The sequence below is a fragment of the Osmerus mordax genome, chromosome 19 (genome assembly GCF_038355195.1).
Source record: "Osmerus mordax isolate fOsmMor3 chromosome 19, fOsmMor3.pri, whole genome shotgun sequence".
Classification (NCBI taxonomy): Eukaryota; Metazoa; Chordata; class Actinopteri; order Osmeriformes; family Osmeridae; genus Osmerus; species Osmerus mordax.
The window spans coordinates 2,683,739-2,709,676 of NC_090068.1; the positions used below are offsets into that span (position 1 = coordinate 2,683,739).

The 25,938-nt window shown below is 39.8% G+C and overlaps 1 protein-coding gene and 1 pseudogene across 2 annotated transcripts; both read left to right on the forward strand.

The window, feature by feature from the left end:
- Positions 1-1,583: 1,583 nt before the first annotated feature.
- Positions 1,584-25,931, forward strand: si:ch73-261i21.5 (zona pellucida-like domain-containing protein 1). 2 transcript variants are annotated; one of them, XM_067256857.1, is made up of 11 exons: positions 1,584-1,634; positions 2,514-2,653; positions 3,803-4,029; positions 4,140-4,324; positions 4,893-4,965; positions 5,055-5,152; positions 5,391-5,471; positions 23,781-23,952; positions 24,307-24,415; positions 24,698-24,718; positions 25,091-25,931. In XM_067256857.1, the coding sequence occupies exons 3-11, from the start codon at positions 3,814-3,816 to the stop codon at positions 25,240-25,242; spliced, it is 1,107 nt and encodes a 368-aa protein (XP_067112958.1). In that variant the 5' UTR covers positions 1,584-1,634; positions 2,514-2,653; positions 3,803-3,813; the 3' UTR covers positions 25,243-25,931. The 2 variants fall into 2 exon arrangements, with proteins under 2 accessions (XP_067112958.1, XP_067112959.1); XM_067256858.1 differs by lacking the exons at positions 1,584-1,634; positions 2,514-2,653 and adding an exon at positions 3,154-3,247.
- On the forward strand, positions 22,456-23,416 carry LOC136963498 (uncharacterized; annotated as a pseudogene).
- Positions 25,932-25,938: the final 7 nt, after the last annotated feature.

Below are 25,938 nucleotides of genomic sequence, written 5' to 3' on the forward strand. Positions count from 1 at the left end.
TCTGTTCTTATGTCGTAGAACAGAAAATGGACTCCTTGAACTGGAGAAGATAATTGGAAGATAAATGGAACTAACTTCTCAGGGGGTCATCGAAATCATAGCATTCGATATAGAAAAGGAATTGATAAGACTTTTTGTATTAGGCTATCAATCATCCCACATTAGCAATTTATGAAACGTCAACAGGCTATAAGTAGGCCTAATTGGTGACATATTAGTGAATATTCACAAAATGGGCTATGTGGTTCAAACCCATATTCAAACCCAAATCTATTTTTTATGGACACATAAAGGACATATCTCTTAGACCTCGATTGATTTCGTTGGTTCGATTACTGCAACTTTATACAGTGATTCTATTCTACGATGGCTATTCAGTTAAATATCACTCATAACTTTCAATGAACTGTTCATTAACAATAGAAAACTGGGAGTCAGGTGGCTGAGCGGTGAGGGAATCGGGCTCGTAATCCGAAGGTTGCCAGTTCGATTCCCGGTCATGCCAACTGACGTTGTGTCCTTGGGCAAGGCACTTCACCCTGCTTGCCTCGGGGGAATGTCCCTGTACTTACTGTAAGTCGCTCTGTATAAGAGCGTCTGCTAAATGACTAAATGTAATGTAAATGTAAAACTGGAGGGTTTGCGTCTCGCCGTCCTGCACGACTAGGGGGCGTTGTTCAGCTTGACATGGAACAGAGGTTACAGACGTAAAATGACCTTAAAACTCTCGCTTGATCTTGCGTTACTAACATGGATTTTTTCTCTCTGTCTTGGTACATCATAGCCTACATCCTTTGCCAACTTAAATACTGGAGAAATATTGTGATTCGAAAACGTTATTTGTTTGAAGACAATGCTCTTTGATGGACCTATCCCAAACATGCAGCGATATCAGGTTGTCTTAAATTAGCTATAGTGAATAGTAGGCTATATTCCTTGCAGACCGGTGACATTAAATAAAACGTTCAAGAGAGGCAGAGAACCATGTATTCGCAGCATTTATTTACAAAATTAATTTGCCATCAGCATTGGCGTCCAGATGAGAAAAAGTAGGATTCATTACGTGGGATTATAGCAGAGGCATACATTCTGCTAGAGTGTCGGTAAGATCATATGCAAACCATTGTAATGACAAACCCCCGAGGGTTTTTTAAGGAAGTCAGAACATCTCATTTGTTTAGGTGATGTTGACAGAGCCTGGCAGTTTTGTAAGGAAGGGTGTGTCGCTCATTCTCAGAGTCTGAGATCGAGAGAGACCTGATTTTTACACTAAGGCCTATAAAGAGTATCCCACGGCAAAAGATAGGTAAAGAAAACGCGAACCACAATTAAGGAGCTCTAAATGCACCGTTTCCTCTTTTGCAACGCGTTGCCAAAAATAACCTCAACAAAGTGACACTTTGATAGGCCTACACATTGTCCCACTGTCAAGAAAGTGAACTTTTTTAGCAAACCTGATGAAAGTTTGTAAGTCTCAAGGAATGTTATACAGTTTTGGCTTCCCTCTTGTCCCTATGGAGTTGAAATAGTGGATATCGGAGAACAGGTTACAATCAGTTTCATCACAAGCCTGATCCTTTGCATTTTTTCTCTCACTGGGGAGTTGGAGAATGCCTTGGCTTCAAAGATCAAAGGTATAGGCTACATTTCAAAGAGTTGGCCATGTCTGCTAAAACCACTTTAACCTAGCTTAGTACATACTCAACTTCACTTTACTGTTCTCGTTGTGTAATGATATAGGCTATTGCTATTTAGTTTTATTTTAGACTTTATTTTCTCTTTTCTTTGGAAATTTAGAAGCAAACAAGCAAGCATCATTCAAATCAAAGTTTGTAGTCAACCTATAATATCATGTATGTTGAGATAGATATATTACTGAGATTTCCCATTTATTACACCAGATGCATTGTGTTTGCGTTCTGTATCCCAGAACTGTTACAACATAAATAAGAGTCTAGACGTCAACAATTGGGCATACAATTTAATTCTGGTAAATTTACTTGTCTGATGGTAAACATTGCTCATGCACACAACTACAGTGTGCCTTAAATACATTAGTACAGTGTCAAGTAACTGGTGCAGTTAACAATTAAACCAACCAAACATTATAATTTACTTCAAGGTAGCCTATGAAGACTTTGTTTTCAAAAAACACGTTGTACAATGACCTGTGAGTTCATCCACTGTTGTTGGGCTGTGATGGTGTAAATATATTATAAATCACTGCAAAATTAAGAAATAAAGTTTAATTTACTTGTTCAAAGTTTCAGAATTTAGCATTGGATTCAATTCTGGCCATGTAAAAATGTGGCACTACCTGGTCATATCATCAATTATCCAAAAGGAACTTGTCTATACACCGACATCAAGTGTGATAATACAAGGTTATTACCAAACTTGTGTAAGAACAATAGGTTCTACTAGTATTCCTGGGATGTCAGGTGATCCGGACGTTGTAACCACAGCAGTTTAAGCCGCTCACATTGCTTTCTTGGTTTTCCCTTTCTTCTCAGGTTGTTTCCTGTGCCCTCCTTCACCACCATATACTGGAAAAGAGGCCACCATAAATAGCCAGAGGTTGTGAAGAAAAGAAGAGACAGTGAATGAGAGATTAGAAAGATAGGAGTGAGAAAACACAGCCCATCCACACAAGGTAAATCTTTTTATATTAACATAAAATTGTCATTGTAATTGAACACACACAGTAACAAAATGTAGTTAAATGGTGATTAATCTTGTTTTGTAACTTTAACATATTTTCATTTATTGGAAACAAACAAATATATATATTGAAATGGTTTTAATTTTGAGATGACAACTACTGTACATTTTATTTTGTTTGTTTACAACATATTAACACTGTTGTACTGTCTGCACATTTGAATGTTCACTGATAATTAGTGATTTAGTCTAGTATGAGGTAGTGGGCGTAATGTCAATTTAAAAAGCCTCCCACCCTCCATGTGCCATCCCCCACCCATATCTCTGTGCTCATTATAGTGGGCTTGCTCTAAAACATCATGGGCATTTGGCATCTGCCTGTGTATCACATAGACTACAGTGCTATATGTGTTTCCAACCTGACATTTGCTGTGAAAAACAAAATTCAAGAGAGTCAGAGTGGATTTACCCCTTCCTTCTAGTTTGAGGACAATGTGGCTGGCCCTCCTTGTGTGTCAGCTTGCTCTGCTTCCTCGCATCCCGGCTCAAAATGTTTGCCAAACACACCCTACATTCAGAGAGCCAGGTCCGTAAAAACTGCTACCCCAAATTCAGTCTCACCACACATCTAGTTTTCAGTGTTTTTCCTTCCAACTCTACTATCTCACCTTTCACTCTTTTGGAACTTTCTAAGAGTCATGGGGGCAACCCAGAAATGAGAGGAGTGAAGACGAGTGCTGGGAAAGGGTCATATCTAATTTCATGTTTTCATATTTCAATTTGGAGACCCCTGTTGTTGTGTCATATGGTTAGCTATATCAGCTATACATCATGAAACAAACATTTGGATAGTTTAACAAGGAATGTTGCACATTTCAATGGTGTTTGTAAAAAAAATCTTAAGGCTTGCAGACAGATAGCAAAAAGACACATTGCTAGGCATGACTTGCACATGCTTATGTTCTCAATCCTGCTGAGAAGTGCTTTTCAGTCCATATATCCACACATCTCCTTTCTTTTTTCTGTGCTGATAATTAAGGTTTTGTACATTTTCTGTCAACTCCATTTACATCCTATAAATCAGAATTAATTCCACTCATAATGTTGCTTATTGTGACTCTGATTTGGTCTGTTCCCACAGCCAACTCGGACATGGAGGTCGTATGTGGCACCGACAGGATGACACTTCAGATTCTCCTTTGTCCTGTGTACTACAGCGGCTACAATGAAACGCTGATGGCCCTCAACGCTCAGTACATGAAAGCAGAGTGCAGGGGAATACCAGATTGGTCAGTCAACCCACCTGTCCTGAAATTTAATTTCCTCATCACAGAGGAGGCTGTGGCTACCTGCTCTAACAAACTGATGGTAACCAACTAGGACCCAAGTGAAGAATTTTGGGAACTGATACGATCCAAATATTTGTCAAAAATTTACAATTCTTTTTATCCCTCCCCTCCTGTCTCTTTCTTTGTCAGGTCACCCAGGAAGTGGGTTATGGAATTTTCTCAGACTTTTCCAGCATTCAATTTGTCAACATCTCTGGCATGATCAACTCCCTGGATCCCAGCGCAGGCACCATCACTTACCGCCAAGAGATGGTGTACAAGTTCTCCTGTCGCTATCCACTCCAATACCTTGTGAACAACACTGAGATGAGTGTGTGAGTGACTGAGCAGCCTTGTACTTTCATTCCTAATGTGAAATACAAGCAACTTATGGAGTCTTTAGTGCTGTTTTTGCCTGGCATGATTGAACTAAGTTTTCACCAAGCCAAAGTATTTACAATTTCATTCAGACAAGGACCACAAACAGCTTTGACTATGTGTACCCTTTATGGCATCATAAAATGACTTTCTGGACAAAAACTTTGTTGAGTAAAATATGGGGTAAAAATATGTATTTGCACATTGGATATACATTTGGACAGTAAATTATCTACAAAATGTATAATCTGCCACTTCTCAGAGTTATGTTGCTACCGACCCCAATTCAAGACAATACAGTGACGTGTTCAAATGTATGGAATTACCTGGGCTACTTATGGTGGGCTATACCCTTAAAGCTTGTATTACCCAATGTTTCAAGTTTCAAGCTAAGTGTAGTTCACCTGTTGGTGTGATTTTGCAAGTTCCCTCGTGTATCAAATGATGACCTGGTTGGTGTGGAGTTGTGTTCTTCTTGTGACAAATTGAAATAACTGAAAAGCAGCCATTCTGATTCCCTAACAGATCTGGAGTAAGCCTGGCGGTCAAAGACAACAATGGGAGTTTCATCAGTACTCTAAGCATGCAGCTTTACTCAGTAAGGATGAATTGTATGATTTTGGTCACTGAGCAAACAGAAAAAACAGAACAGAATTATTTTTCACCCCTCCTGTGATTGTCTCCAAGGACATTTCCTACACAACCTTGCTCACGGTTCCAGATGGGGGCCTGCAACTGAAGACAAGGATCTTTGTACAGGTCAAAGCCACCAACCTTACAACAAGGTAAAGTGAAATAATCATTTAGTGGATCAATGCTGATCATTCTAAAATAAACCTGTGCTATAAAATAACACAGTAGAACCACTACAAAGTCAGATATTTAGAAATCCAATGACTGACCATTTTGTGTCAAATTGTCTTTACTTAATTAACATTTTCGTATCCTTTGGAGGAGGAATTGCAACTTCATATATAATCAAAGATAAAGTATAAAAGTATAAAAAAACAATCTCCTCTATAGATTCAATGTGCTGCTGGACCGCTGTTATGCTACAACCAGTCCTCACCCTGTCAACAGCACTTACTATGATCTCTTTGTTGGGTAAGTGAGACTTCTTGAAAGGATGTAAACCTGTACTGTATGACACACCTTGTAGTACAGTGATATATCTGAATTATATTTTAGTTTGTTTATAGTAATATTGTGTATTCATTTTCTCTCTATTTAAGTGGCTGTAAAGCAGAACTGAAAATGAGTTTTAAGTTAACACCACAGAAGAATGTGTTGTTAACTACGCATCCAAATTTGAATGAAAGAAAAAACACAGACAAATATGTTAAATTAGGCCTTTAAATTGTGAGAAAATCAGCAGTCTTCTCTGCTTGATACTGGGGGGGGCATGTAGCCTGAAGGAGCTTAAGCTCCACCCCCTCGAAATTATTGAATTTAGCAACAACAACAACTACCTAAATTAATTGCAGATATCAGAACAGACCTACCTGCAGTCTCTTGAGTGTTTTAAGTGTTAATTACTTTGTCTTTGCACCGTACCAGCTGAGTAACAGAATGCAGGTTATATAAACCGTCTGTGATCTGATGTAGATAGGTGGCTGTGACGTAGATAGGTTGGGTTTTCCCCCACCTAAACAAAACCTGAGTTGAAAACGGGTGAGAAACCGGGCACTCTGCAAAGTTAGAAATGTCGCAGGTGTCCTTTTTATAATCCAACGAAGTGCAGTGCCGCTATTGACGTTGTTCGGATCAGCTTTCACGTGCATCCACGGGCATCATGGGAACTCATCCCAGCCCCTTCACTCTGATTGGTCCTCTGGTCATCCCTTTCCCCTCATCGTGACACTCAGCAACATGTTCAGCTCACATGGTGTCGGAGACTGTATGATAACTTCAGTGAATTTTGATTAGTTAATGAACTAATGCGATTAACAAATGCATTCACAATGAAATTAAACTAAGCTCTTACCGCACCAGAGTTCGTTATAAGGACAATAGGGAAATTCGGTTATTTAGAATCAAATTCACTTTCACAATCGATATGGCTACAGTGCTGACTGCTGGCGTAACATTGAATCGGCTGCTTTCAAAGGGGTTTGCTGGCTAGCTAACAGACAACAATAAAGTGGATATACTTTAAGTATAGATCAGTGAATTTGGTTACATAAATTAATGTGTTTACTGATGTAAAAACTGCCTGCACATTGCAAATGTACATGCAAGCGCTGTATGGTAAATTACTCAGTGGGCAATTTATGTTGAAAATACATTAAATTTTCATCGAACATTGACATCAAAAACCTGGTCAAATATGCAAATCAAACTGATGTAAAAAACTTGATGTCCATTTGAAATCCACACACTGATGTTGAAAATACATCAAATTTACATCCAACATTGACGTCAAAAACCTGGTCAAATATGCAAATCAAACTGATGTCCTATTCTTGATAACCAAATAATGACACAAAAGTAATCAAATTTAAGAAAAGTTGTATTCATCAGCTTCAAATTTATAAGTAGAAATGTAGGCTGGATTTTGTCAAATACTTATTCTGAACCGGAACAAAGATCGAATACTGTCTGGCCCTTTTGGCGTCCCATACCATAGACATAATAAAGAATATCAGAATCAGAATGGGTTTTATTCGCCATGAAAGTTTGCACAGACAAGGAATTTGCTTTGGCAGGAAGGTGCAAACATTAAACATATAGGAATCTAAAATTTTAATATGAGGATAACTATACTAAGGGTACATAACTAGCAAACTAAGGGTACATAACTAGCAATGGAATTAGATTAAAATAAACTATACAATAAAATATAAAATAAAATATAAGTTGCAGTAATTTACTATATAAAAATACAAAAAATACAAATATTACAAAAAATACAAATGGTACAAGATTGTATTGTGCAGTGCAAAAAGAAGTGTGTTTTAAGGGCATTGAGTCATGAAGTCAGTATGAACCCTTGGCCTTGTTGAAGAGGCCAACAGCGGAAGGGAAGAAACTGTTTTTGTGGCTTGTGGTATTGGTCCTGATGGACCGCAGCCTTCTGCCGGAGGGGAGTGACTGAAACAGGGAGTGACCAGGGTGGGAGGAGTCAGCCACAATCTTCTTCGCTCGCCTCAGGGTCCTCGAGGTGTGCAGGTCCTCAACCTTCTGAGCTCTGCTGAGAACCAGGGCTTGTCCTCCACCATCATCCCTGTGCCCAAAAAGCCAAGGCCAACAGGACATAATGACTACAGACCCGTCGCCCTGACCTCTGTGGTAATGAAGTCTTTCGAGCGCCTGGCGCTGGCACACCTTAAATCCATCACAGACCCTCTACTGGACCCCCTGCAGTTTGCCTACAGAGCAAAAAAACAGGTCTGTGGACGATGCAGTTAACATGGCCCTCCACTTCACCCTACAGCACCTGGACTCCCCAGCATCCTATGCCAGGATCCTGTTTGTGGACTTCAGCTCTGCCTTCAACACCATCATCCCTGCCCTGCTTCAGGACAAGCTCTCCCAGCTGAACGTGCCCGACTCCACCTGCAGGTGGATCACAGACTTCCTGTCTGACAGGAAGCAGTGCGTTAAGCTGGGAACACAAGTCTCTGACTCCCGGTCCATCAGCACCGGATCTCCTCAGGGCTGCGTCCTTTCCCCTCTGCTCTTCTCCCTGTACACCAACAGCTGCACCTCCAGTCATCCGTCTGTCAAACTTCTGAAGTTTGCGGACGACACCACCCTCATTGGGCTCATCTCTGACGGGGATGAGTCTGACTATAGGTGGGAAGCTGACAACCTGGTGACCTGGTGTAGCCAGAACAACTTGGAGCTCAATGCTCTTAAGACAGTGGAGATGGTTGTGGACTTCAGGAAGAATACAGCCCCACTCACCCCCATCACCCTGTGCGACTCCCCAGTCAACACTGTGGAGTCCTTCCGCTTCCTGGGCACCATCCTCTCCCAGGACCTCAAGTGGGAACTGAACATCAGCTCCCTCACCAAAAAAGCACAACAGAGGATGTACTTCCTACGGCAGCTGAAGAAATTCAACCTGCCAAAGACAATGATGGTGCACTTCTACACAGCCATCATTGAGTCCATCCTCACCTCTTCCATCACCATCTGGTACGCTGCTGCCACTGCCAAGGACAAGAGCAGACTGCAGCGTATCATCCACACTGCTGAGAAGGTGATCGGCTGCAATTTTCCTACCCTCGAGGACCTGCACACCTCGAGGACCCTGAGGCGTGTGAGGAAGATTCTGGCCGACCCCTCCCACCCTGGTCACTCCCTGTTCCAGCTACTCCCCTCTGGCAGAAGGCTGCGCTCCATCAGGACCAAAACCTCACGCCATAAGAACAGTTTCTTTCCATCTGCTACTGGCCTCTTCAACAAGGCCAAGGACTCCCATTGACATTCATTCACTTATTTAACTATTATAAGTCCATCTAATGGCAATTCAGTATGCATAAGCCACTTTATCTCAGGCACGTGGCATGTCTCAAGGGAGGTGTTAAAGATGTAGGTAAACACCGGAGACAGCTGGTCAGCGCAGTGCTTGAGGGTGGCTGGAGAGACAGAGTCCGGCCCAGCTGCTTTGCGGGGATTCTGCCTCTTGAAAATTCTGTTAACTTCACCCTCCTGAATGGAGAGAGTCGTCACTGTAGAGGGGGGGAGGTGGGAGGCCTCCTGGGTGGGAAGGGGTAGTTCAGGACTGTCCAATTGTCTTTCAAATCTGCAGTTGAACTCATTCAGGTCGTTGGCCAGGCGGGAGTCGTTAGTGGAGTGGGGGGCTCTGGGCTTAGTAGACGAGTAGACGCCGCCTTGGCTGCTGGGTGCGAGAAATGCGGCCGCCATCTTGGACAGGGCAAATTCCTAGTTGCGTAGCATCAGAATAAACAAGATGCCAGCACTGTGCAGCATATTCCTGCTCAAATTGGCGGACAATCGCAAACAGGGCTCGGGGGATTACTTTCACCAGTAAGATTTAACATCACCAAACTATTGGTTGTATTTTGTGAAAAGAATAACCATGTCCTGTATCATAGCTACATGTATGACCTTTGCAGCAAAGCAAACCGCGTGAAAATCAGTATTCGGTATTCAGTTCGGTATGATTAATTAAATGCGCTGACAGCTCATTGCCCCAGCCAAACAGATTACACTGAGTGGAGCGGTTGCCCATTACAAGATGGTGGCCCCACGGCTCATCAGCGCCAGTAGGCAGTAGCGGTCGATGCGGCGTCTACTCTTTATTATGTCTATGTCCCATACCCCCATATTGGTGATGTGTCGTTCGTGAACGATTCGTTCATTTTGAACGAATCCTTACAAGGACTCAGGAGTAACGAGTCCTCTCAAAGAGAGATTCGTTCATTTTCTCGGGGCCGTGCATCGGGAGAGGTAACTGTTTCCTCTACTAAACCAATGCAGGTCACGTGAAAAAGGATCCAAAGACTCGTACAAAGGAACGAAACATTGATCCGAGGACTCGGTTGGCAGAGGAACGAAACATTGATCCGAAGACACGGTAGGGAGGTGAATGATTCGTACATCTGCCGGGTACGAGTCTTTGGATCCTTTTTCACGTGACCTGCATAGGCTCAGTACTGGTAGCTAGATAAAACAGAAATGATTTGTTCATTTTTACTGGATCTTCGGATACGGATCTTTGGATCAATTTTCACGTGACCTGCATAGGCTCATTAGAGGAAACAGAAATTGATTTGTTTACCTCATTCACTTTCGCGTGACTGGTGGTTTAGTAAGATGTGAATGATATTCGTTCACAAGTAATAATTACAGCTTTCATTATTTTAACCCCCCCCCGTTGAAATGAACGAATGACTAGAAAAAAGATTTGTTCCTTTTAATGAACGAGATTCAAAGAACCGAGTCCGTAAAAGGATCCGAACTTCCCATCACTACCCCATATCTGTCGGGAGCAGACCGGAAATAGATCCTCACTGGAGATAATAGGTGCGTTCAACATGGACTGGGGCTGCATGAAACGAAAGAAATAGTTAATTGCACAAACTTATGTTCCATTAAAACACGCGTTATTCGAAGTTTAACTGATGTTTTACATTTCAGGAGATGTTAACACATTTACCCACCTGATTAAAAGATGATGAGCTTGAGCTGGACACGATCGAGTTCAGATGATGTGAAAGTATTTTCCTTTGAGTTCTTTAAGGATTCTCATGGCTCACACTTGACCTTGTCATAACCAGAGGCTACATAGCACAGCGCCATCTACAGGTGTGGTTTTAAACTGCAGAGAAATCCTCATTAAATGGGCGTATCAAACGGCTACATACCATAGAGTTAATATAACTAGAGGAAGCAACTTTTGTCTTCCAAGATGGCGTCCCCATTCATTTCTATGAAAAGTGCGCAGTGAGGCAAGCGAGAGTACGAAACTGGACCGCGCCATCTTTCCACTTCCGCCTCTTCCGGTCTAGCTTTAAACAGTGGCTTTTTTTCCCTAGCTCCGAGACCTCGTGCACGCTTGCAACTAGCTGTACACGTCATACTTTACCAGTCGCGAGCATAGATTTATATGGTTGCGAGCGTGTGAGCTAAGGCATTGCAGTGGCAGAATGGGGTACAAGTCCGATAAGAATCAGAGACATGATGCAAACTTTACGGAAATGTATGCTGTCACTGTATAGTATTCCTTTCACTTGTTTTTTAGAAATAGGCTATAGGATATGGAAATCATCACATATGTTGTTTTTTTTCTTCGTGATTTGAGTATGATTTCCAACACATTGTATCGGATTAAATAAACTGTTAACATGAACACTTAGCTCCGTCGTTGTTCTCGCCAGGCAAAGAAAGCTTAATAGTTATTTTTGTAACAGAAATCTTCCATAATGCAGACTTACCATAGCTTACTGTCAACTTTATATTCAAACGAAATGCCACGAAAATCACACTGCCTTCAATTTAACATCAGTGTAGAAATGTGGCTTGTGTTTTATATGTTCGTTTGGGTTAACCCAAACGCCTATTAATGGATATAACGTGATCTAACAAGACTTGGTAATAATGTAATAAATTGAGAAATGTGTCTAAAATATAATGTACTTTATTGAATGTGCCTTTGAAAGGGGCATATTAACAGAACTATATACAAGACGTTTCCATCAGATATAAGTGGGGGTGAAACATAGTCACTAAAGCAGTCTGGCTTTGACACGATCAAAAAAAGAATAATGAGTGTGTTTAACAAAAGTTTCTGAAGGCAAGACTAATGTTATTTAAATATATATAATTTCCTATTGTGGTTATCAGTTAAAGTACTATTAATCTTCGTCTTTGCTCCAGATAGACATGTCAACAATCTACGCTCACGCTTAACATAATATAATATTTGCCATCATGTCATGAACGTTTTTACTAAAAATCAAATCTATTTTAAAATAACGGAATAACGGGAATAAACTATATTAACAACATTTCATGTATGTGTGACAACCATTTGCTAAACTTGCTACAACAGGGCAGGCAACTCAAGCCATTTCTCCCTGTGCTCATTCAATATGGCTCATTCAGCTCCTGGTAAATCGGCTATTGGCCAATGTGAACTTTTGCGCTCGTGCCCTGTTAGTATCCGCGAGCACATTTGCAGGCAACTTTTATTGACGTAAGAAAATAAATGGGGTGCTAGTTTACCCATTTCGGATTGGTTTCAAACTTCAGAAAAAATTATTCTATGAAAAAGCTAGTAGTATGAGCCAGGTTCGAGAATCAAACAAATTTTTTTGGGGGAGATAGTTTTGTAAATGTTGTCGGAAGTCAAACACGAAATGCAATACCACCTACATCCACCGGGGCCGTTGCTTCAAGCCGAGGGGAGAGGAGTGGGGTCTTGCTACATACGGTTCAAAAGGAGATGTGCCAAAAGGATGCGTTTCAGTTAGGAAAACATGCTATTTAAACTTAATCAAGTTGACGATGAATTCATTTTACACCATAAATGTATAAATATAATAATATAATAATATATTATATATAAATCCTAAGTAAACATACTAATCATTTATGTCAATGTGATGTCTATATTACATCAATTTCTACGTCTAAAATAACAAGTTGAATTTATTCTAATCGGACGTCAAACATATTGGCCTACATGAACATTGTGTAGCCTAATAAACGCTGCCCCAGAAATACGGTAGTAGCAGCATGTCATTTTATATAACATTCTCTTGTGTTGCACTAGGAGCCCACTGTAGCTAAATACGTTTCAAATATCACATCAACATACCTTACTTAGAAAATAACTAGTTAGCTAGAGACTAGCTGTTAATCGGCATTAGAAGGGAAGCTTACAAAAAATAGACAGAAAACGAATAGCACGAATAACGAATTATTGCTAATAGGCCGCAAGGTGAACCACGAATAGTATTTTAGAAAATGATTCTCGCTCCACAGTCTGGCATCTACACAATCTTTAGCTCATAAAAAAGAATGATTCGTGCTTAGCTACCAAAAAAATGTTTGTCGCTGAAATTCCAGTCGATTATCGTTGCGTCTGTTTTATGCAGAACTAGTTTCTTTAGAGCGTAATAGGATTTTGGTGGCACGGTTCGACACGTGATCGTTCTACACCAGTAGGGTAGCTGCTTTTTGTCAACATGGATGGATATGTTTGGCAAATAGAGGATGGGACCTTGCACGTAACAGAAATTCGGCCCCTGACAGTGTTTTGCATGTGATACACTGCGGCTGCAAAAGTGCGTGTGAGACAGGCAGATGTTCATGTTTTTCTGCAGGACTGTGTTGCACAGACTTATGTCGTTGTTGTAATTGTGCCAACACAAAAGAAACTGAGGAACTGGGAGATAACTCTCCTGACACTGACAGTGAGGACTGAGTGTCCTTAATCTGTTATTCCTTATTCTGTTTTGTACAGTTTTATATATCATATTTCATATTTTTCATTACGATTGTTTTTATGGTTGATCAGTGTTTTCATTTGTGGAATAATGAATGTTACAACAACGACATAAGTCTGCCCCCCCCCCCCCCCCCCCAGGTTAAAGTAATAGCCTAGTTTAATAACTAATATAATATTGCACATATTTTCGTACTATTTCCCCTAAAGCAATAAGGTTAGGCTACTTAGAAACCTTCCACTCATAAAGTATGTTCTAAATGGCATAAATGCTGCCAATTATTAATTGACGTAATAATTGACGGTGGTCAGTAGCCTATCGATCAAGGTACTCGAAAGCTTGTATACTGTCTGCTTCATTTGAGCTTGATAAGATAAGCATTCTGTAGCATATAATAACAATAAACCCACTATTTATTAATTAAAACTACTTCTGCGTAGTAATGCACCGAAAATACAAACGTAAGCAAAGGCAGCAATCGCTATCGAATCAACAGACATGTGCAATTTAGCTAGCAGGGGAATAATACAGATCACCAGTTAACTTAATTTAAATGAGCAAGAATATAGACTAATACAATAACAGGCTTAAATTAACTGACAAATTAGCTATACGACTTCTCAAAGACGCACAATCTCAACTGCGGTGTGAAGCGCGTATCCATGCTATTCTCCGACATTTACATTTAGTCATTTAGCAGACGCTCTTATCCAGAGCGACTTACAGTAAGTACAGGGACATTCCCCCCGAAGCAAGTAGGGTGAAGTGCCTTGCCCAAGGACACAACATAATTTTGCACGGCTGGGAATCGAACTGGCAACCTTCAGATTACGAGCCCGACTCCCTCACCGCTCAGCCATCTGACATGCACTCTAACAATCACATAGATGTCCAAAAATTTTGTACAGCCCTATTTCTGATACCATGGCGGAAGAAATGTAGTCGTGGCGGCCCGCCACGGAAAAATAAACATAGGAAACACTAACGTGCAAGGTCCCATCCTCTATTTGACAACCATATCCATCCATGTTGACAAAAAGCAGCTACCTTATTGGTGTAAAAGGATCACGTGTCGAACCGTGCCACCAAAATCCTATTACGCTGGCCAACGCTGAAGAAACTAGTTCTGCATAAAACAGACGCATCGACAATCGACTGGAATTTCAGCGACAAACTTTTTTTTGGTAGCTTAGCAGGACTCGTTCCTTTTTATGAGCTAAAGATTGTGTAGATGCCAGACTGTGGAGCGGGTTGAAACGATAACAGGGTTCACCTTACGGCCTAGTAGGCCTACAGGAATATCTGGACCACAGCCAATCAGAGGCAAAGACCCGCCCCATCTCTGTCTCTGATTAGTTTAGACCACGATATGATCCAACCATGAGTGCGAGTTCCGTCAAAGAAGAAACAAACGCTTCGTTCCTGGAGAGGCAGCGGATGTGAGGAGGTTAGGTGCACCGGTGCGACCTAGTAAAAATTTTAGTCATTTTAGTTAGAGTGCGACCAATTTGGTCGCACTCTAGAGCCCTGCAGTGTTAATAGTACTGAACTATTTATACCATCATACATCATTCCTATCACCTTCTGAAAATGTTCACCAAAACCAAAATGTTCCAATGTTTTCAAAATAAAAGGATGTTCTACCCTGTCAAATGCTTTACAAAAGTCTAAAAACAGAATAAAACCCTCATCTTCAATTTTGTCCCTATAGTCTAACAAGTCTAAAACTAATTTTATGTTGTTATGGATAGATCGCCCTTGAAGGAAGCCCGATTGCAATTCACTAATAATTTGTGACATATCCTCTTTCAATCTATTGGCAATGACAAGGGTAAATATCTTATAATCAACATTAAGTAAGGTTATAGGTCTTAGATTATCTATGCATCTTTTATCCTTACCAGGTTTAGGAAGTAATGTTATTAATCCTTGTCTCATTGTAGGCATTAGAGTCTTATATTCAATACATTCCTTGAGAGCATAAAACAATAAATCCTTTATATCCTCCCAAAAGAATTTATAACAATTTGAGGTTAACCCATCTTGACCTGGAGACTCTCCTAATGAAATACTTGTAACTGTATTACTTAGTTCCTGTAGGTGAATCTCAGAATCACATAGTCTCTTAAACTCTGTATTCATTTTAGGAATATACATTTTTATTTTCTTAAAGAAAGCATTTGAATCCACCCTGGAGTAAGAGGAAGAGTATAAGTCTGCATGAAACCTAACTACCTCCTCAGATATTAACTTAAGATCTGTACATTCCACATAATTTATCATGAGTACATTTACAGCATTCCTTTCTTGTCTTCCTTTTTCTAAACTACAGAAATATTTGTTTGAAAATGTTTTTTTCCCCTTCTTCTAACCATCTTGCTCTTGACCTTACAAAAGCTCCATGCGCTCTATTCAGATATAGGTCATCCAATTTAGATTTATACATTTATTTAGCTCTACTTCCGACATTGACATCTTCTTATAGCATTCGTCAATGTCTTGAAACAGTTTGAGTTCACATTCCTTGCTTTGCCTTTGGCAAGGGCACAACCTTTGTTCTCTCATATTATTATTATTATTATTTATTTTCCCACCCCTAAATCTTCGTCAATATTTGGACTAAATAGACAACCTAGGTGTCAAAAATTTCGTCTTGGTAGCGATTGAGTTGCTTGTATTTTTATTTACGTTCCGTTGCATGGTTTAGGCTCAAGTTAAGTTTTTGTGGCGAAAAGTGAAGCTAACGGTGGCTAATTTGCTAGCCACAGTCACTGACGTTACTAACGTCACAAAAACACGCGTGACTACCTGTAGCAGAACATTCGTTTCGCATCTGTTAACTTGGGGAATAGCTAGGCTAACTATAGCTTTACTGCAAGACAGCTGCAGAAACGCCACAAGCAAAGAGGCCAGGGTGATAACTATTTACTCATTTTACTTTGTGATGTGAAACAATTGTGAAATGTAATGTACAATATTAGCAGATATTATTAAGGAAGTAGGCCCACATCTACTTTCGGAAACGGTAGTCTACTATTTCACTGAAGCATTAGCATGAAATTAGCCTCTGTTGCCCGGGCAACACATACTACAGTGGTCTATGATGCATCTGTTTTCAATCGTTAAAATAAACATTCCTCACAAATAAATTTTCGTTGTAGGATTTATTATGACATTACATTACAAGTAAACGATTTGTTGGTGAAATTATCATTACCTGTGGTTTCAAACCAGTGTTGCTCACTGCAACGCTGTAGCCTACGCGAGACACACTACAAAAACATCTACACAGCTGTTTAGGAAGTCAAACGGCGACAGAACATGTTCGGCACTCCCCTTACTTAAATCAAAAGTCTTTCAATAGGTGAAACTATCTGACTACTAACCTGAACTTCATTGCCACAGCCTAAACTTTGTCAATCTGTTCATGAAAATAATTAATTTCAGCCTAAACCGTACAAAGGAACGTTAAATCGAATTCAACCAACGCAATCGCTACCAAGACGAACACAGCAGTAGTCTACTACTGTACTGTAGTAGTAGAATTTACCGGGGCAGCTTCTCCACACAGGGCTATATCGCATTTTGCGTTGTTACTGACAATGATCGCTACCAGTGAGCTTTTTATGAATGAGCGATTTTCCACTAAATAAATGTCAAGCTTATTTACGTTTTTGGGGGCATATTTTCAGTTAGCAGATGGTACTGTTTGAATCGCGATTCTATCTTCTGCCGGTAAAGTCGTAGAATAATCTTCAAAGGGGGTTCTTTATTAATGAATGAATGCAATATGAGTAGGCTAAATGCCTGAAAAATCACGAGAAGGGAAAACTTACATGGATGTTTAAGTCATAGATATTAGGTCAATTTTTACACCGGTCTGCCAAATTAATTCGTTTTGATTCAGCTATGAGGCTGCCTCTTGCAGGGGAAATGAGAAGACATCTATTTCATTCTACACTTCACTCGTATTTTGAGTTGTAAATGAGCAGCAAAAAAAAGATGCTTTTAAATCTATGTAATCTTTATAAATAATAAGTATGCATTTTTATATAAAATATACAGAAATATCAGTTGTAAAAATGTCATTAAAAAACGGACCCCTGTGCAACCGACCCAAGCAAGCACACCCTACAATTTCCACAGAAATTGTACCCTCTCTAGTTTTAACTGTTATCACTACTCAGTTTTAAAATATGAAAGGCTGGGAAATAATTTTCTATTGTGATGTAATAAAAAAACTCAGAACTTTTTCTCACAATACTGTTTACATACTTTCACACTGTTTTTAAGCTATAAACACATTTCTTACAGTTGTTTTTGCATCCTTTTTCATCTGTAAAAACTATCGCAATGCATAACAATGACAGATATACTTATAACATTTTTTAAAGCACATACCTCTTTTAAACATTTTGTAAAACCTTCTTCACTATTCAAGCCATCAAAACAATCGTTTCGACTGCTTTCAGCAAACACACACATTTTCTTCAGGAAATTTACCTTTCTAGTTATACATCTTCTTCTGCCATGGGAGTCTATGGCAGCCCCTAGAACCTTATTGTCAGAAGTTGTGAAATTTGGCACACTCTTGGCAGTCCCCTCATCAATTTCACCAAGTTTCATGTCTCCATTTCAAACCCTCTAGCGCCACCAATGGGTCAAAGTTGATGGTGTGTTTACATACTTTACTTTTGAACCACATGTCTCATTTTCGAAAATGAGGTATCGTTGTATTCCCTGGATCAAGACCAACGAGTCCAACGCACTCTGATGTCATACTTAGTTATATAGATTATCCGCCATTTTGAATGATAAGGAAAAGCGTTTTTTCGTATCTCCTCCTACAATTTTTGTCGAATCTTCTTCAAAATTGCCACAGATGATCTTCAGACCAAGCCTCACAAAAGTTATCGTATGGATTTTTGATTTTCGAAATCGTTTGTTAGTTACAGCCAATCAAATTGATGTGGCCGAATTGATGTGGCCGCCATTTTGAATATAACGTTTTTTCGCTAACTCTCCTATAAAGTTTGTCCAATCTTCACCAAATTTGGCACAGATCATCTTCAGACCAAGCCCCACAAAAGTTATATGGATTTTTGATTTTCGAAATTGTTTGTTAGTTACAGCCAATCAAATTGAGCAACTGATCTGGAAAAAGGGAAGTGAGGTCATATCTTAGTCAATCTTTGATGCATTGACTCCAAACTTGGTGTATGGACTCAGGACCCTCTTATGATGAGGTCTGAGACAGGTAGTGACATTTGACTTCTAGGGGGCACTACAATAGGCAGGATTGTGTGTTGACCAATAACTGTTGATTTGTTTGTCTTATTTAAGTGATTCCTTTGTCTCGTGATATCTTAGTAGATCCCGTGTCTGACATGTTAACTTGTGATACCAGCCAAATTGATGTGGCCGCCATTTCGAATTAATATAACGTTTTTTCGCTACCCCTCCTATAAAGTTGTCCAATCTTCACCAAATTTGGCACAGATCCTCTTCAGACCAAGCCTCACAAAAGACATCACGTTTTTTTGATTTTCTAAACCTTTTGACTGGAACAGCCAATCAAAGTCGTCAACCAAGCCACCATAAAAGAAGTGAGGTCATATCTCAGCACCTCTTTACTGCATTGATACCAGATTTGGTATAAGGACTAGGGACCCTGTTCTAAAGAGGTCCAATAGGTCATGCCATTTCACCTCTAAGTAGCGCTGCAATAAGCAAAAATCTGGCACCAATTATCTTCAGATCAAACCTCACAAACGTTTTCACATGGTTTTTGATTTTCAAAACTGTTTTTCCGGTAAAGCTGATCAAAGTTGGCGATGAAGCCGCCAAAACAGGAAGTGAGATCATATCTCAGGAAATATTTGCTGAATTGACATCAAACTTGTGACAGGTGCTCGGGACCCTGTTCCAAAGAGGACCACAAAAGGTTGTGTCATCTAACCACTAGGGCGCGATCCCTTGTCTAACTTGTGATACCAGATGAATTGATGTGGCCGCCATTTTACGTTTTATAAAAAGTTTTTTCCCTATTCCTCCAACAAAATGTTCCAATATTCACCAAATTTGGCACAGATTATCTTCAGACCACAATCACATTGACATGTCAAAATAGGACTGAATTACAGCTGTTTAAACTTGGGCCAAATCTGACAACCGCTTGCCAGTTGAAAAACTGCTTATATTTTTACACAGTAACTGAACACAGTAATTTCCAGCAGTGAGAATAGCTCACTAGGATAAATTGGTGTCCTGGCAAGGGCAACGTAAGAATTTCAAATCCAGCCAAAGCCAACGAGCCTGCCATGTCACTGGTTTTCTGTTTAGCGAGACTTCATAAAGGTGACCTAAACTCCTCAAAAGTGATCACAACCACTTGTCACTGTGTGAAGCAATTTGCCTTTATTGTGTGTAGTCAATCAAGTTATCTTCTGTCCCGTCGTTTGAAGCATACATTTTTGCTCCGACATTCGTCTCCCATTATTGATCACTTCACGTTAATTATCGAAGGGCGTGTGTTATCAGCAAACGTTCGCGTTGTCGTGTTAACCCAATATTAGCTAAACTGAGCGACACTGTCATATTATATGATTTGACCTTGGCTGAAAATGGAAGATTCTATAGCTAAGCTAGCGTAGCTATAACTGACATAGCTTAGCTATAATGTGTATGTATACATACTGTATATGGTGTGTAGCATTATAGAAAATTATATAAAAGAAAATTGATGTTAATTAACCCGTTTGTGCTCTTTTTTCCCCCTCTTGCCCAATAAGAGTCAATAAGAGAATCAATAAGAGAATCGAATCGATAAGCAGGAATTGATGGAATCAGAATTGTTAAAATCTTATCAATACTCATCCCTAGGTACAACGCAGTTGCTAGCTACCTGTAGTCTAGCTACCTGTATCTATATATAGTCAAGGCAATCCTCACACAAACTATCAAAATTATTTTAGATTTTCGAAACGATTTGATCGGTACAGCCAATCACAATATGCGGCAAAGCCGGCAAACAGGAAGTTGGGTCGTATCTCAGCAAATCTTTGATGATTAAAAGCTGCATTTATTCAGAACCCTTTTCTGAGAATTTTTTTTCATTTTATCTGCTTTACCGGTTTGGCCACCTCATTGCTGCTTGCAGCTATATTATTTTCTGTATTATTGTTATAACCATAAATGAGGAAGGAAAGAGCCTTCTATATTGATGATAACTACGAACCAATGACCGTCTTTATCAGATTTGTGAGTAACCACTTTTCCAGGGTTCCTATTAAAACAAATCGCAACTCCAGCAGATTTATTTGTACCACGGCTGAACAAAATCTTGTTTCCCCACTGACTTGACCAGAAGGTGGCATCAGATGCGCCTGAGTGAGTTTCTTGTAGGAAAGTAAACTGTGTTCTCTGACCTTTGCAAAACCAAAAAATTGCTTTTTGCTTTACGTTGTCCTTTAGACCCCTTGTATTCAACGAAATAAGAGATAAGTTGGTTTTCAAAAAATACATTTGCTGATTGAACGAGCAGTAATACAAATAATAAATTAAAAACAAGTAAATAAAAAAGATGAACCAAGAAACTTGCTTTCTTCGAGTGTAAGAACGAGTAGGGTTTTCCCTCTTCAAATGTTAACCCCCCTTATAAATGTTCAACTTCCATAAAGCCTATACTAGTCAGGTCTCGTTCCAAATGTTAAACTCCAGTAGCTGCCTCTAGTAATATAACTCTATGGGTTCTGCGGAGCGCCCAGGAAACAAACCGGAAAACAGATGTAATCATTTCCGCCTCTGTGCTAACCCAACGGCAAACCCAACTAGTTCACACAATCAACATTAACATTATTATTATTATGAGCATTTTGGGCGTTTTAAATTATTTAACTGTGAAGACCATGTATCCAAACCGTTCAAGTACCAGATGCGGGACAATCCGAACAGTGATTTTTACTGCGTATCTCAGTGTGAAATGTCCGGATGACCTGATGTCGTACCGCCTGGCTAAATGCAGAATTCCCATATATCTTGAAAGCTGCCCTCCTCGACCTTTTTGGTGTAAAACTGACAACATTTAAAATGATTTACTTTGTGACATGACGCGAACGAGACGTGGCTGCCGCCTACAGTAAGACTATGCAGTCTACCGGGCGAGCCGTTCTCACTCAAATAAGACTATCCCGACCCAAATCCAAATTCCGAAAATCGACAGATCAATGGGGAATCGCTTTTTCTTCTAAAGGCTGCCATCCTTGACCTTTTTGGGGCAAAATTCACAGAGATATAAAATTGGAAACTGGAGGCATCTTGTGTAAAACAGCACCATGTCAGCATACATAGGGAGTACAGATCTGGAAGTGATGATGTCTGTTTTACCAAATACGGAAGTGTTTTCCGCATAACCCCTATTGTGATCTGATAAGTATAGGTACCAAAACTACTAAGAAGAACTGTCATCACCAACTGCATCACGGTCACTGCACTATATCAGAGAATGTCTAATATCCTTAAACAGGCTCTGACTATATCTATAATTCCGGAAATCTGTGTGTATCACCGACATCATTGCGGGCACTGTGCCCTATCTATAATTCTAGGAATCTGTGTGTGCCAACAATTTTCTCACGGGCACTATATACTGTGGGGAAAAAGATTATTTTATTCCCTGCTGATTTTGTACGTTTGCCCACTTACAAAGAAATTATAATAATAATAATAAGACTTTCTTTATATAGCACATTTCATACAAGAATTGCAGCTCAATGTGCTTTACATAAACTAACTAAAAAATAACACAGGTGATAAAAGTTATTTAAAAAAATTAAAAGCAACTCAACAAAAATATAACAACAAACATATTAAAAAACAGACTATAGATCAGTCTATAATTTTAATGGTAGGTTTATTTGAACAGTGAGTGACAGAATAACAACAACAAAAATCATGAACATGAAATGAACATTTTTATAAATTGATTTGCATTTTAATGAGTAAAATATTAATTTGACCCCCTCTCAATCAGAACAATTTCTGGCTCCCAGGTAACAAACTGAGATTAGGAGCACTCTCTTTAAGAGTATGCTTCTAATCTCAGTTTGTTACCTGTATAAAAGACACCTGTCCACAGAAACAATCAATCAGATTCCAAACTGGCCACCATGGCCAAGACCAAAGAGCTGTCCAAGGATGTCAGGGACAAGATTGTTGACCTACACAAGGCTGGAATGGGCTACAAGACCATCGCCAAGCAGCTTGGGGAGAAAGTGACTACAGTTGGTGCGATTTTTCCCAAATGGAATAAACACAAAAGAACTGTCAATCTCCCTCGGTCTGGGGCTCCATGCAAGATCTCACCTTGTGGAGTTCCAATGATCATGAGAATGGTAAGGAATCAGCCCAGAACTACACGGGAGGATCTTGTCAATGATCTCAAGACAGCTGGGACCATGGTCACCAAGAAAACAATTGGTAACACACTACGCCATGAAGGACTGAAATCCTGCAGCGCCCGCAAGGTCCCCCTGCTCAAGAACGCACTTGACAGGCCCGTCTGAAGTTTGCCAATGAACATCTGAATGATTCAGAGGAGAACTGGGTGAAAGTGTTGTGGTCAGATTAGACCAAAATCGAGCTCTTTAGCATCAACTCAACTCGCCGTGTTTGGAGGAGGAGGAATGCTGCCTATGACCCCAAGAACACCATCACCACCGTCAAACACGGAGGTGGAAACATTATTCTTTGGGGGGTGTTTTACTGCGAAGGGGACAGGACAACTGCATTGCATCAAAGGGACGATGGACGGGCCATGTACCATCAAATCTTGGGTGAAAAATGGGTCGTGGATGGGTATTCCAGCATGACAATGACCCAAAATACACGGCCAAGGCTTCGAAGCAGGAGTGGAGTGGCCTAGCCAGTCTCTAGACCTTAATCCCCTCTGTGGAGGGAGCTGAAGGTTCGAGTTGTCAGCGTCAGCCTCAAAACCTTAATGACTTGGAGAAGATCTGCAAAGAGGAGTGGGACAAAATCCCTTCTGAGATGTGTGCAAATCTGGTGGTCAACTATAAGAAACCTCTGACCTCTGTGATTGCCAACAAGGTTTTTGCCACCAAGTACTAAATCATGTTTTGCAGAGGGATCAAATACTTATTTCACTCATTAAAATGCAAATCAATTTTGCCATAGGTTTTTCAGATTTTTTTTGTTATTCTGTCTCTCACTGTTCAAATATACCTACCTATTAAAATTATAGACTGATCAAAATCAGCAGGGGGTCAAATGATTTTTTCCCTCACTGTACACTATCTATAGTTAAAGTAATCTGTATTTGTGTGTCTTAATCACCAACTGCATCATGGGCACTGTGCGGTAGTTTAATACCACAAGTCAATAACTATTTTTATGGTAAATATTCTGGACTGTTAAATATATTCCATAATGTAAAGGAAAGCATTATGCAAAACCTTGTGTCTCTGTCTCCCAGGTGTAACCGCGATGGCCAGACAGTGATAGGGGTGAATGGACAACAGCAGGTAGCACGATTCTCCTTTGAGGCCTTTCGGTTTGTTCAACACCAGAATAGGACGCTATCAACCTTCTACCTCCACTGTATAGCCAGACTGTGTGAGACCTCTCTTTGTAGCTCCCTGCAACAGGTCAGTTGCTAAAACATGAACTTCAACTGATTGGAGTTAAGATGCTTTAGGCCCAGTTTCACAAACAGATGAATAGTTCAGAATTTACATTGCATTGTGAATTGTCTGTAAACTTGAAATACAAGTTTTAAGGTTCTTACCATGACATAATATCTAGGAAAGTCCATAGAGATCAAATAGATATGTGAAATGTTTTACATACATTCTAATACATAAATTTTTATGTCAAAACGATTGTTCTGTTGACTTCAGAAACTCAAATATTAATATTTGCAACAAGAACAAAGGATGTAATGTTTTGCGTTATAAGACCATTGTCATGTTAAAACCCCACTCCCCCAACCCTTCATTCAGAACTGCACTACTAACAGACAGAGGCGTGATGTCTCTCCAACCCAAGGCACCTCAGAGAGGGACATGGCCACAGTCAGCTCCGGCCCCATTAGCACACGAGTGGACAACGGTGAGAATCTGACCGTCCATCGTTCAATGACGTCTCAACATTCTGGGATGCTTCAACATTTATTGTCTCTTCAGCAAAAGAATGAAGGCACAGTAACAATTTACAGATCACTTTCCATACTCATCAATGTTATATGAATTAGTGGTATGAATTAGATCAGAGCTGTCAAATAGTCAATACTGATCATTATGTATTTTGAGGGGCCTAGTGTAATCTCATTTCGTAGGGCCCAAAATTCTTGGTGATGCACCTGAATGAGATTTTTTCTTTTCTCTTTTACAGCTGGTCTTATTGAGTCTGAAGGTAGGCATATCATGTTTGGTCAAGACTTGATATTATTATGCAGATTTATCCTGACAATGTCACCAATAAGTAAAAACTATTTATTTCTACATTTAACCCTTCAAGGGAAACAATCAAGAACAGATATAATTTTTACTCAGTAAGTCAAAACTTATCCATAGGGACATGGTTCTTTTGTCACCATCACAGAATCTTCAGATAATGTTCCACTTAAAACCATGTCAGTAGATATTGTTTGTACCCTAAGCCATTTTACAGTGGGTTCAGGTGACAAAATGGACCAGGTCAAACATTCTTGTTGCATGCAAGTGCATGAGAAACAAACCTGTCAGTTAGTCTACTCAGTCTAATCATGTCTGCTTGTTTCTGCAGTGGCTTCACAAGTCGACAAACATGCAGAAGGATGGGAAGTTGCCATAGCAGTGGGGATCATAGGTGCTCTCCTCCTCACTCTGGCAGGATTCATAACTTTTCAGATGTACGCCTCAAAACAAGGCTGGGTTCGTCGTACTCACCTGAAGTGACGCTGTTTTTTAATGTACAATTTCCCAGATGGAGACCCCATTAATTTATGAAATCTCAATCTCAACACACATTCATATGTAGCATTTTTCTTTAATTTAACACTAGATTTGAGTGTCAATGGTCAATGAAACTTCCTGTTTTGGCCGACAATTCATGTCCAGTTTACATTCACTGACACAAATTGATATATTTCAAGATTAAGTCTGAATGATCCTTGGACTATCCATATTGCTTTCATTCACTCAACTAAGACCAAGGACATGGGACCTGAAACTAAACTAATCCAAATATCTCAATGGCAGGTATGACAAAAGGTCAGAGTCCAAAGAGAACACAAAAGCACTTATAATATGCATGAGCAACATTCACAGTAGTACTGCATGCTTGAAATGATTCTTCTACATTTGAAAGTGTTGTTTAGCTAGGTAGTGAGAAAGACTATCATTGTTTCTTCCTGTTCATCTGTTGGAATGAATGCTATGAAATGAGTACAGGGTTGGGTTTAGGAATACATTATTCAATTACTGGTGTGATGGTGCTGCATATCTTTTCAATTTGTGGTGGAATATAAAGAGGCATTTTGTACCTATTACTATCAATTTTGCAATCTCTACATATTGAGAGATGCTATATAACAACATGAACAGCTTTCTATTATTTGAACCAAAACAGGTTTTAATAAAATGTAATTTACC

Excerpts from the sequence above, each read along its gene's own strand:
- si:ch73-261i21.5 (XM_067256858.1), top strand. The coding sequence starts at position 3,154 with ATGTGGCTGGCCCTCCTTGTGTGTCAGCTTGCTCTGCTTCCTCGCATC. Across the intron at positions 4,966-5,054 it reads TAAGCATGCAGCTTTACTCA|GACATTTCCTACACAACCTT; the intron begins GTAAGGATGAAT and ends ATTGTCTCCAAG. Across the intron at positions 24,719-25,090 it reads TGGTCTTATTGAGTCTGAAG|TGGCTTCACAAGTCGACAAA; the intron begins GTAGGCATATCA and ends TTGTTTCTGCAG.